Source organism: Danio rerio, chromosome 22 (genome assembly GCF_049306965.1).
Source record: "Danio rerio strain Tuebingen ecotype United States chromosome 22, GRCz12tu, whole genome shotgun sequence".
Taxonomy (NCBI): domain Eukaryota; kingdom Metazoa; phylum Chordata; class Actinopteri; order Cypriniformes; family Danionidae; genus Danio; species Danio rerio.
This window is the reverse complement of record NC_133197.1, coordinates 4,888,993-4,902,346: the sequence shown is the minus strand read 5'-3', so window position 1 is coordinate 4,902,346 and position 13,354 is coordinate 4,888,993. Positions and strand designations below refer to the sequence as shown.

General features: G+C 39.2%; 1 protein-coding gene across 5 annotated transcripts in view; it reads right to left on the bottom strand.

The window, feature by feature from the left end:
• The window catches only part of cers4a (ceramide synthase 4a), an 86,762-nt gene that overhangs the window by 7,825 nt on the left and 65,583 nt on the right, over positions 1 to 13,354 (bottom strand). For all 5 annotated transcript variants that reach the window (XM_073936275.1, XM_068216252.2, XM_073936273.1 and 2 more), the window contains 6 exon segments: positions 10,752 to 10,872; positions 7,873 to 7,991; positions 7,724 to 7,781; positions 5,905 to 5,955; positions 3,363 to 3,455; positions 734 to 862 (listed from right to left, as the gene is read on the bottom strand). In XM_073936275.1, coding sequence (XP_073792376.1) covers positions 734 to 862; positions 3,363 to 3,455; positions 5,905 to 5,955; positions 7,724 to 7,781; positions 7,873 to 7,991; positions 10,752 to 10,872 — 571 coding nt within the window.

Genomic DNA, 13,354 nt, shown 5'->3' with positions numbered 1-13,354 from the left:
AGTAATGAGACAAGTCATTGTATAACAGTAGATTCTTCTGCAGACAATCCAAAAATATATCGCTTAAGGGGGCTAATAATATTGACCTTGAAATGGTTTTCAAAATAATTAAAACATCTTTTATTCTAGCTAAAATAAAACAAATAAGACTTTCTCCAGAAGAAAAAAAAATATTAGAGGAAATACTGTTAAAATTCCTTGCTCTGTTTAACATAATTTGGGAAATAGTTATTTAAAAAAACAAAATTCTCAGGCGCGCTAATAATTTTGACTTCAACTGATAATCGTTTAGAATAATCGTGATTACAATAATCGTGATTATGATTTTTTCCAAAATCGAGCAGCCCTAGGTTATTGTCGGATAAATGCGCAGCTAAAGTAGTTCTGACAGGTTTTGAGTGAATCGCAGCTCCACTACGCTGAACGATTTGGTTTTCACATCAAAACACAGCAGAAGGCTTTGGATGAGATGTGTAAGACACTAGTGCTGCACACAGGAACAGTTTAAAGACAAACACCAGACAAATGTCTGAAATACTACATCTAAACAGTGGCTGAAGCTTTGGAAAGTAGGGTATAGGTGAATAAATCCCAATGTTTTAAGATATGATGCTACTTCAGTAGTGGTTTATGTCAATTATTCCTTATTTATTCCACATCACGAGTGTTCATGCTCAATCTGTGATGTCATAACAGAAGCTCACAGAGCAGCCAATCGGATTGTGCGATTTACCTCCAGAAGGAAGTCAGACGAGTCGTGAACGAGCATCACCAGGGTTCCCACCCGCACGTAGTTCGCACAGTATGAGAACGCGATGAGGAAAATGGTGGCGATGTGGTGGATGATTTGCTCTTGGAAGTCCTAAACAAACAAAAACAAAGCATTAGAGCGGTGGACACATTCAGGAGTGCTGGCTAATTTGCAATAGTGAGAGTTTTCCTGTTTGAAAAGTCTTCATGAAGGCATTTTAACCAAACCAACCAGTAACAACAAGAATCGCAACACTGAAACCTTTTGAAGCAAAGAACTCTAAGACAATATGTCAAAAAGACAAGACTATAGCTATGTTTCCATCTAAAAATGCGAATAAACTTTATGCGCAAAACTGGATTATCGCATAAAAGTTGTGCGAATGACGCATCTTTCCATCCAACGAGTCAAAGCGAACAAAGTCGTCACTTCCTGATTAACTGGCGCCAAATATCAACAGTAAAAACTGCATTTGCTGCAGTAGGAGAAGCTGCGTCAATCTTTTCTAAATGAATGCGCCTCAGAAGACAATCCTGACCTGCAGTGAGAGCGCAGTGGCGTTTGATGGTGTCAGACGCGGAGCACAGGCGATCTTGATTCTGGAGGTCATTAATAATATAATAGCATTAATACTGAAATGGTGAGGCGTTTTATAATGACCAAAACAACATTTCAGATGTTTTATAATGTGCTCAGCCTGACGTTTCATCCATTCACACACATTTTAAGCATCACATGATCTCTTTTAACAAAATCACATGACCTTGTTTAATGCGCATGCTGGAGTTTGTGCGGTAAAAGTGTTTCCATCGCAGTTTATGCACATCTTTTGTTATCGAATAAAAAGTTTATCCTACCCAGTTAGGCGCATAAGGTTTTTAATGCGTATTTTTAAAATTTATGCACATCATGGCGTTTCCATCATAAAATAGGTGGATGGAAACAGCTTATGGCTGCATCCAAAATTACATACTTCCTTACTACTTTCTGGGCACTCAAAGCACTTTACACAGCACTTTAATCTCCTCATCCACCAACAGTGTGCAGCATCCACCTGGACGGCTGCGACGGCAGCCATATTGCGCCAGACCGCACACCAGCTGATTGGTGGAGAGGAGAGAGAGTGATGAAGCCAATTATGATATGGGGACGGTTAGGAAGCCAGTGGGCAAATTTGGCAAGGATGCCGGGGGTAAACCCCTACTCTTTTTTGAAGGACATCCTGGGATGGGACACCACAGAGAGTCGGGACCTCGTCTTTCGGATGAGACGTTACTATATCCCTGCTGAAAAATCCAGCTTATACCAGCCTAGGCTGGTTGGCTGGTTTTAGCTGGTCGACCAGGCTGGTTTTAGAGGGGTTTTGGCCATTTCCAGGCTGGTTTTCAGTCAATCCCAGCCTGGTCTTAGCTGGTCAAAATGACCAGCTTAATCCAGCTTGACCAGCCTGGTTTAAGCTGGACATAGCTGGTTTTGGCTGGGCTGCCAGCCTGGCTAGGCTGGTCAAGCTGGTTTTAGCTGGTCATCTCCCAGCCAGACCAGCTAAGAATTAGGCTGGAAATGGCCAAAACCCCTCTAAAACCAGCCTGGTCGACCAGCTAAAACCAGCCAACCAGCCTAGGCTGGTTTAAGCTGTTTTTTTCATTAGGGATAGTATGTGAAAAACAGTATGCGAGCTGATTAGTATGTCTAAATTCAAAGTATTGGAAGGACAGTACGCGAGAAGTATCCGGATGTCCAACTACTATCAGTGAGAATGGATGCTACGCTATCCCATGATGCCTTGCGAGAGAATTCATGAATGGGAGTAAAGCATCGTAACTGACGTGGGTGAATCATGTGATGATGACAAATGTCGGATGTAGGACGTCCCAATTCCATTCACACTACTCATTCATTCATCGAGTACGAGTTGTAGTCGATTTCGGACGAAGCCTGTGATTACTTTCAAATAGGATAGAAGAACTACAATCCCATGAAGCACTGCAGTGTCAACTGAATTAAACTTATTTTCACTTCTTGATATCTGTTTTCTATAAAAACACTGAGTTTGTTGCCAAACACGCCTATATATACATATTTTGAATAGAATTTAGTGAGACTCAACTTTGTGGGAGAGGGCGGAGCTCACTGCCACTCTGTGATTGGTTGATTCTTTATCCAGCATCATGGGTAATGCAGTTTTTCCTGCATGAATTCTGCTATTCAAACGTTACATGTTAAAATAATAATCCATGGCTTCATCAAAGGCATAAAACACTGACTATTTACTATCATGAATGATAAAAATATCATAATTTGGTAACACTTTAGTTTAAGCACCAATTCTGATTATTAACTAGTGGCTTACTACTTGCCTATCATTCAAATATTAGTGGTTTATCAGTACATATAAAGCACATATTCCTCATGATCTTATTCTACATCCCTAACCCTACCCAATATCTAAACCCAACTACTGCCCTAATAACTATTAATAAAGCATCAAATTATGAATTAAATGACTCAAAAGTCATTATTAATGATTTAGAAATAGCGAGAATTGAATATTAAAATAAAGTACGACCCATCATTTTTGCATAATTACATTGGAGCAGGAGTCAAGACTTACTTTGCGCTTTATGTCCACCGATACGCAGAGCAGAAGTGAGAGGTAGAAGGACAACTCGATAATATAATACCAATACTGGGCTTCAGCGACGGCCTGCAGATCAAAAATCACAAACAAAACAATAGAGCGGAGGAATAATCACGTCAATCTGCAAGCAGAAAAACCCAGAAGTTAGCATTTTAGCAGTTAGCAAACTTTAGCAGTTAGCAAATTTTAGCAGTTAGCATTTGCTTTTAACAGTTCCTGTGCCATTGTGAGTCAATGGGTTTTACACAAGCTCAAGATACTTTCACGTTTTATTCTACAACATAAAACACATCAGTTACACAAACTGTTGAGCTATTTGAAATTGGTTACGCTTTCGTAAAAAAAAAAAAACAGCTGCTAATAAGTTGCTAAATGAGACTACAGGCAGCGTTGGAGAATACGAATACTCGTGGCTTATAGACATCACTATACAAATGTAGTTTGTTACGATGGCTTTGACTGCAGTTGCAGACTTGTGCAGTTAGATTGTGCGTACCTCAATATAAAATGTTATAAATTCTTGTCATGGATCACATTTCTAAAAATAAGCTTGAAAATTTGTTGTTAGTAAGTTGGCGGGGACGTAAAGTCTGTGTAGTATGTTTATACACTAACTAAACTAGCTTTTCCTTACTTGCATTCAATTTATTCAATTAAAAATGTAAATCATTTTATGCTGTTTTTCATTTTATAATATACAAAATTTGAGTACTACTGTGTAGTAAATACACCTGACAATAATGTACTTCATTTTTATACCACCTAAGTTCACATACTGAGATACCAATGTACCTTGAAATGCTGTATGACAGTACTCAATTGAATGTTCAAAATAAACAAAGTTAAAAAAAAAATGTAGATCATCATGTGAAGATTATATTAATGGACAAAATGTGTAATGTTGCATTTACACCAGTCGACGAATTCGGCATTGTACAATGTCTAATGTGAAACATCGCGATGGACGATTGGGTTTTGGTAGACTGTGCGCGATGTGTCTGAAGAGCGAGGAGGGATCCGGGGGTGAGAAGGGTCCGCGACCGGGAGGGAGATACGCAATTTCTGGTAGATTATCACTCGTTTGCGGGCATTATGAGTCCCGCAAATGCATAGAGACTCCCGGAACTTCCGGGAGACTTGGTATGTCTGAATATCACGTTTAACAACTATAGTGAGGCGCGATCCAGCGGTACATCCTTGATAATTTGTCCGACGTGCACTGCTCTCTGCCTGGAGCTCAGAGGGCGCATGACAGTTTGTGGCTGTGTGTGTGGCTTTGCAGTGAGCACCACTTATCCGTGTGTGTGTGTGTGTGTGTGGTCATGTGATGTGCGTTTTCAGTGGACAGAAGGCTGTTCAGAATTGCTAGGTTAAACACGGTGTGGATGTGGATTATTTTCGTCCTAAAATGCCATTTTAACACTAAGACGTATTAGTGCAAACGGGGCCTGAGTGTGTATTTTTCGCAAGCAGGTTTGCGACGAGGGCGGAGGATCGGCGATGCCAGCTCAGCATCGTGTTGTCTATTGGCGATGGAATCATCTATCGACCCAACCCTACCAGACGCAAATGAAGCAATAAAGTTATTTATATGGTCAATGCAACATTCAATGCAAAAATGTGATAGACATCCTGTGCGTGGTGCGCACAAATTAGGCAGCACGAATGATGCAATTTGAGCGAACGACATGGCTGACTTGATCGTTTTTGGCTGTTTGACGCACAAACAAAAAAGCATCATTCGTGGAAATCATTCAAGCTCAAAAATCGGAACTTTGCTGAAATGTATATTTAACCAATCAGAAGCAGACACAGCACCGAACAAGTCTACGCCATTTTTCAGCCTTCCATAGCACATAAAGCAAAGCTACACTCTCAACAAAATCCATGTCAGCCATTTTGCAACAAAACTGAAGTAATTTCGCATCTGTTGTGAAGTGAATTTCATGAGCGAATGAAGCGAGTAGATTTTCAAGCATCTAATTTTGTGCAAATATTGCAAACAAAGTATGAAAGCCCCATAAATATAATATAACACACGAGGCTCCAGCGTCAACTCTTGACGGAGGGCGTGACTGAAGTTGAGGCTGACGCGATCATAGCAGTGTCAGCCAATTAAATTAGTCCGCAATTGGTGGACAATCCTATTGTTTTTTTTCTCCAGAGAAAACCAGTGGGATGCTAACAGCCGATTGGTCTACAAAGTGACGTCATATTTCCCCTACTCTATATGCAAAATATCAATATTGTCTTATTTCAGAATGAACACGCAACATTTAATCACGTAAAAAAATGAACTGTACAAAAACATGCTCTCAAATGAACAATAATAATTATTTTTTGCTAATGAATGATGACTCTGAGTGTGGTGTTGAATGGTGTGGAGGGTGCGGCTCTGAATTGTTCCTCAGATTTTGGGTTTTAACCTCCTTCAAAGAGGATCAACTGAGAGAATAAAGTTCCTGGGATTGTTTAGCAGGAAGTGATTGTGTTCGGAGAGACGTTTGTTACAGACCTGTGCCGGGTATCCGCTCCAGCATTCCCGGTGATCCCAAAACCACGGAGTCTGAAGAACATCAGTGGACAGAAAATAATGATTAGATGTTCCTGTTTAAACAAGATTTTGGTGATCAATGTTTTTTTGTTAAAATAAACTATCGTTGATTATACACTGGGCTAAACGGTGGCGCAGTAGGTAGCACGTTCGCCTCACAGCAAGAAGGTTGATGGTTCAAGCGGGTCAGCTTGCGTTTCTGTGTGGAGTTTGCATGTTCTCCACCTGTTGGCTGGGGTTTTCTTCCGGGTGCTCCCCACAAAACATGCGCTATATGTGAATTGGATAAGCTAAATTGGCTGTAGTGTATGTGTGTGAATGAGTGTGTATGGGTGTTTCCCAGTGATGGGTTGCAGCTGGAAGGGCGTCCGCTGTGTAAAACATATGCTGGATAAGTTGGCTATTTATTCCACTGTGGCGACCCCAGATTAATAAAGGGACTAAGCCGAAAATTAAATAAATGAATGATCATACACTCTTGTTTAATATGCCAGATATTTAACATATATTCAATAATTAACATATAATAATTTAAATAATTGTTAACATTTCCCAAAGATGGGTTGCAGCTGGAGGGGCATCCGCTGCGTAAAACATGTGCTGGATAAGTTGGTGGTTCATTCCGCTGTGGCAACCCCTGAATAATAAAGGGACTAAGCCGAAAAGAAATGAATGAATGAATAAATACTATTAAACAGTAAATGCTTTCAAGTAACGAACTGATTTGTCACTCATAGTTTGGGTATATCATGTATATATTTTTATATAATCATATACAGGGCCGGAGTGGGACTCCTTTTCAGACCGGCCCACCTCAGTTCACGACTGACTATATTAAAATAAGGTAATTTCCAAATCAGCTTCTAATTACACTATCACGTCTTTTTTGAAAAAAAAGCTGCTTTAGAACTTCAAATGTTCAACAACCCTAACAGTGTTATATGTCTTAACAATAAAAATGAAAAAGTAAATAAATTACTCAGATAAGGTTCGAATCTGGGTCAAACAAATAAATAAATGAATGAAAAAAGTTGCTGAGAGCAACAGAGTCTAAAGCTAGGGACACCGGCCCTCGCAGCCAAAAAAACGGACCGGCCAACCGGGAATTCTCCCGGTCCTCCCGATTAGCCAATCCGGCCCTGATTATATACATATCAATATAAATGATCTAATAAAATAGTTGTATATAATTAATATATAACACAATCTCTATATACAATACAACAAAAATATATATAAATAATGTGTAGGTGGGCGAGGCAGTGTCGCAGTGGGTAGCACGTTTGCCTCACAGCAAGAAGGTTGCTGGGTCGCTGGTTCGAACCTCGGCTCATTTAACGTTTCTGTGTGGAGTTTGCATGTTCTCCCTGCCTTCGCGTGGGTTTCCTCCGGGTGCTCCGGTTTCCCCCACAGTCCAAAGACATGCGGTACAGGTGAATTGGGTAGGATAAATTGTCCGTAGTGTGTGAATGTGTGTGTGGATGTTTCCCAGAGATGGGTTGCGGCTGGAAGGGCATCCGCTGCGTAAAAACTTGCTGGATAAGTTGGCGGTTCATTCCACTGTGGTGACCCCGGATTAATAAAGGGACAAAGCCGACAAGAAAATGAATGAATGAATGAATAATGTGTAGGTTTGTGGAAAAAACATAATTCCTTGAAACTTCACAGAAACTAAACATTTTTCCCTCAAAATTTCAGATATTACATCTTTATGCAAATATAAGAATGAAAAGTTGATTACTATGAAATCATTCGTTTGAGACTGTTTTGAAGTACTCACGTGAATGAGAGAAATCAGACCGGCTGAGAAGATGATGAGATAAAAGCCAAACCTCCACCTGATGAAGCACAGAGAGCGGCTGCCGTTAGTCACAAACACACACACACACACACACACACACATACACAGAATTTTCAGTACACACTCACGAGGCTTCGCTGAACTTGCGGGAGTTTGCGGGCCGGTCCTGAATCCTGCGGCGCCGGAGCCATGACTGAATCTGACGCTCGCTGAGACCACAGAGCTTCACCAGAGCTTGAAGATCCTCCTGAACACAAACACACTGTGTGAAAATATTATCAGACAAACTATCAACATTTCTTTGCTCTCTTAAACATCATTTAGGAAATATTTTAAAAAGAAAAAAACAACAACAAAAGGGGGCTTATAACTCCGTATATATATTTACAGTAATTTTTAAAATGTTTTTTATGGAAAATTATTCAGTTCATCAAGGCTATATTTATAAATGTAAAAAATGTTTAATTGTTAAATATTTATCAAAATTTTAAATAACTTCTTTGCTGTTGTATGTAGTTTCAAATAAAATTATTACTCCAGACATTATTGCTTTTATTACTATTACAATAAATATAATAATAATTAATATTAGTGATTTCTGAAGGATCATGTGACTGGAGTAATGAAGCTGAAATTTCATCTTTAAATTCACTGGAATAAATGAATAAATTATATGATAAACTACTTTTGAACAGTTATTTTATAGTGCAACATTTCACAATTTGTATTTATGATGAAATAATTGCAGCCTTGGTGAGCAGAAGAAGCTTATTTTAACATATTTAATCATACTGACCCCAAACTTTTTTACCAGTTGTGTATAGATTTTTTTATAAGCAAAAATGTGCACTTTAATTTTAACAACCCACAGACATCGTCACCGAATACAAATCGAGGTCAGATTTTCTCATACAGAGCCTCATTTCAATTGTCAGGTTTCGTAGATATCTATCTATTGAATTAATCAATCTATTAAAGAAACGTTGATTATAATTCTGTATTTTAGGCTTAAATTATAGAGAGACATAGCAGATGAACCGAGACTGCAGCAGATCGCGAAGCAGATCAATGTTGATTTTCTTTCGAGCTGTCAGTGCAGAAATGAACAAAACAACTGGCCTGACACAACATATTGTAAGATTAAAACATGGAAAAAAATGATCAGATATTAACTTCGGTCAATTTTCCTAACGGATAAACCGAGATCAGGCTGGATAAACAGCTCTCGGTAATATTTCAGCATGCTTTCACTTTCGCATTTACCGGTAAGAATGACATCTCGCCCTGCTCATCATTCTCTCTTCATATAGCCGTATATATGGCTATTACACGATCATAAGACACTGTGATATAGCCTGGGTCGTTAGTTCGTTGCATTGTTTTGTTTTCTCGCTACAATCGATCCGCTCAATAGGACAGAGACCGTCTCATTCAGGCGATCTCGGACTGATTGATTTGGCACGGAAGTGAGCGCAACTGCTGGATATATGCCAAGAAAAAACGCGCTAACGGGGGAAACGATACAGATTCCGAAACAAACGTCTATGTGTGAAAGCACCGTAAGATTGTATTTGCATACAATTGACAGACAGTCGCAGCACGCAGCTCTGGCTCGATCTGGCAGGCAAAAAGGCAGCACTGGCCCGATCGGGCCAGTAACATTCTGTACACTGGCCCGAGTGTCTCGCACACTGAACCCGGGCCATCGGGCAGTCCTTATTGTCGAGCCCTGTATATATATATATATATATATATATATATATATATATATATATATATATATATATATATATATATATATATATATTTTTTTTTTTTTTTTTTTTTTTTTTTAATTGACGAAAGATTGCAAATATTCATGTTTCTAATATTTTAATAGAGCATGCATATGTGTCATGTTATATATCTCAGTAAAGCTGAGTATTTGTTAAAGAGTACTGGTTTATATTGTTTTGTAAATATGTTTCGATCATTATATTAATAATAAAATATTACATATGATAAATAATTAACGATTACCATTGTATAAGATAACAATAATATCTTGAAGCAGTCATACTTTATTTTAAACTCAAATTCTCTTTACTTATAAACCATTAATTATGATTTTGCCCTCATTAAACCTGTTTAACTTAACTCAGTTGCTACTTATTAGTAGGGGCGGAGCTTTCTTTTTGCGCATTGTTTCCTCATAGCAAACTAATGGTTAGAGGGGATATACAGTGGTTAAGAATATAGACATACAGTTGATATGAAAGCCCTCAAGTTGACTTCAACAAAAGGACTATCAGTTCAAACATGGAATAAAATGATACGATTTTGAGTACAGATTACCAAAGCAAACATTTATTAGTGGACTGACACAGATTAATTGTTCACCTCAACACCGTGTTCTAATAACATGTGACGTCACAAGATTCCAGAGACAAACAAATTGTGTCTCCGCCCCAAACGTGACAACATGACAGACACAATGAAAACATATTGAACGTCTTGAACATTATAAATAGGCTACTGAGAGGCTGATGCTGTTGGTTTTGCACAGTTTTGACTTTCATTTTGAAACCGTCTGCTTATTTTTAAGATCTGAGGTAAACGGCTGCTGCTTTCAGTAGTATGGCAATATTGAAACATTGGTAGCATTTAACATTGAATAAAGCCCAAAATCAGTACCTAATGACCAATGTCCTGCCGTGTTGTTTGCAGAAATAAAAACCTAAATTTTGTGCGCCACCAGCACAGATGGTTAGGACAAAAACTCTTAACATGGAAAAGATATCTTTTATTGCGTGTCTTGGTGCCGCGTCTCGTGTAATCAGGACACGGTGTAAGAATAACTTTGTGCTCAAATTAAACAGTAAATTTTTCATTTTCTGCAGACTTTGTTTTTTGTCATTAAGCCAACATGTGTGTGTTGTTTATTTTAGTGTAGGGCGTGGAGAGCGAGTCAGATCTGATGATGATGTCATGTGTGCGGTAATGAGTCAGGTGTTTAGGTGTTGTTCACCTGTGACGGCTCAGTCTTCTTCTTCTGCAGGTAGAACGCCTCCAGTTTGGGGATCGGTGTGATGTGAAGCCGAACCCTGTCACGAACACCCAGCCGGCGGCTCAGAGGCAGAGCCACCACCCTACACAGACACACACACAAACACACATGTTTGTATTCATATGACTCATACTGTATCGAGTGCACACTTTTAACGGTCGAGTAGTGCATTTAAATTCAAAAGCAGTAGCTACTGAGTAGTAGGTGATATCGGAGGCAGCCCTTGACTTTTCCAAACCACGGTAAACCTTGAAGCCAGTTTCAACCCAGTTTCAAACCCTACACAGACCCTACACGGACACAAAAAAACACGTTTGTTTTTGTGAATTGTGAGGACTTTCAATTGGTTCCCTCCTTTTTTATATACTGTCCTGTAAACTGTGTTTTCCATCTGCCTACACCAAACCTTAGCCATTACAGGAAACTGTGTGTGGTTTTACCTTCCGACCTAACTTTTTTTCTACTTTCTTTATGATTTATAAGACTTTTGAGAATTGAGGATATTAACAATGTCCTCATAATCCACCATTTCCTCTGTAACACCTGACTCTATACTAGGCATGGGGAGATAAATGGATTTAAGGTATACCGTGATTTGGAAAAGTCAAGTTTTTAAAACCTCTAAAATTTTCTGTTATACCTTTCCTAAAGTATACAATTTGTATAAAATTTTTTTTTAAAAAATTAAAAAAAGAAAAAGAAAAGTGTTTATTATGACTATTTTATTTATTTTTAGGGCAACATTATCTCATCCACATCAAAATCTACAGTTCAGCCCACAATTTAGGAAACATAAAAAAAAAAAACAATATCTAAACCATACCCAAACATGATATAGAGCAGAACAGTGCACTGGCTTTACTTTAAAAAAGAAAAGAAAGATCTCTAAAGATGCCTTTTCAAGTTCTGTGTTGAAGGGCTCTATTTTGACGATCTTGGTGCAAAGTCTAAAGCGTAGGGCGCAAAACCATTAAGGGCATGTCTGAATCCACTTTTGCTATTTTAAGGATGGAAAAATGGCTGGCGCATGGTCTAACAGGGTTGTGCTTATTCTCTTAATGAGTTATGGGTTTGTTTAGAGCAGGGGTCTCAAACTCGCGGCCCGCGGGCCATTTGCGGCCCTCAGTGCAATATTTTGTGGCCCGTGCCGACCGCTGTACTCTGACAGAGACAGCAGAGCGGGGAGAGAGAGTGCTCCCCGCTCCGCTGATTCTATCCGTACACAGCGCGCTTGTCACTCAATGCGCGTTGTCGCGCGCGTTCTGATCAGCTGTGTTGTTGCGCGCGTACTCAAGAGCGGTGTTATCGCGCGCCTACTGAAGGGCGGGACCGAGGGTGTGTCGCGTCGCGGGGGCACTTTTGATCATTTTGGAAGCGCACTTTCTATGCAAGACTAAAAAGGGCATGTGCTCTGCACAGGTTGAGCCCTATGTGTGCACGTGCCTGCCCTGCATCTTATATATATTGATATTATAGGTAGATACAGACTGGTACAGACTGATGTGACTGGAGTGGGGTGGGGGTGTTTTATTTATACATATATACGCCTTTTTTAGGTGAGGGAATGGAAGTTTTGAGTGAGTTCCCCCACTTTTTTCTCTAGGACTTCAATAAGTCAAAGTGCAGGTCTAGACTTAATGATGATCAACTTCAAGCCATACTGAGGGTCTCAACTGCTTCCGCTCTAAAGCCAAATGTGGTTCAGATTTGTGAGAAGAAGATGCCATGTTCAGAAGAACTGTTCATAATCTTCACTCAATGTTCTATTTATGTTCAGGACACTTCATGTTCAGAAGAAATAATTAAAACTGTTAATAATGACATTTGAGGACTTTTTTTTGTGAAATCCCTTATGCGGCCCAGCCTCACCCAGACTTTGCCTCCTGCGGCCCCCAGGTAAATTGAGTTTGAGACCCCTGGTTTAGAGCATAACGTGCATTAAACCAATAAGAGTCTTATCTCCCATTCCCTTTAAGAGTCAGATGTGTCGCGCCATTGCGCATTTGCCATTTACATGGCGGACTTTGTAAGTGGAAAAACGGAACGCTTCACTAGCGAGAAACAGTTAAACAGAGCATCTGCACCACAAGGATAAAGAACGAGCCTCCTTCATTCAGCCTCTTTACTTTCTCTTTACTCCTTTACTTTGGTGGAGTACGGAAACTCACTCCACTGAAGATATCCATTAGCCGACATATTTAATGTAGTTTGTTAAGCACAAAGATTGGATTCAAAACTATTTCTATAACAGGGTCTCTGCAGATAACATGATGTCAAATTTAAGACTTTTTATGACCTTTTTAAGACCATTAGGTATTAAATTTAAGACCTATATCGCAATATCAAAAACACATGAGAAAAAATATAAAAGCACAAAATTAGGGGTAAAATTGATTTATTTAAATTGAACAGTACTAAAGGTAAATTAGATGCACCATTGAACTACAGAAAAAACAAACAAACATCATAACGCTAATTTATACTTTCGCCTGGCGCCGCATCGCACACCTTACAAAACGGATGAGGCTTTTATACTTGACACGTTCATCATTGAGATATTTTTT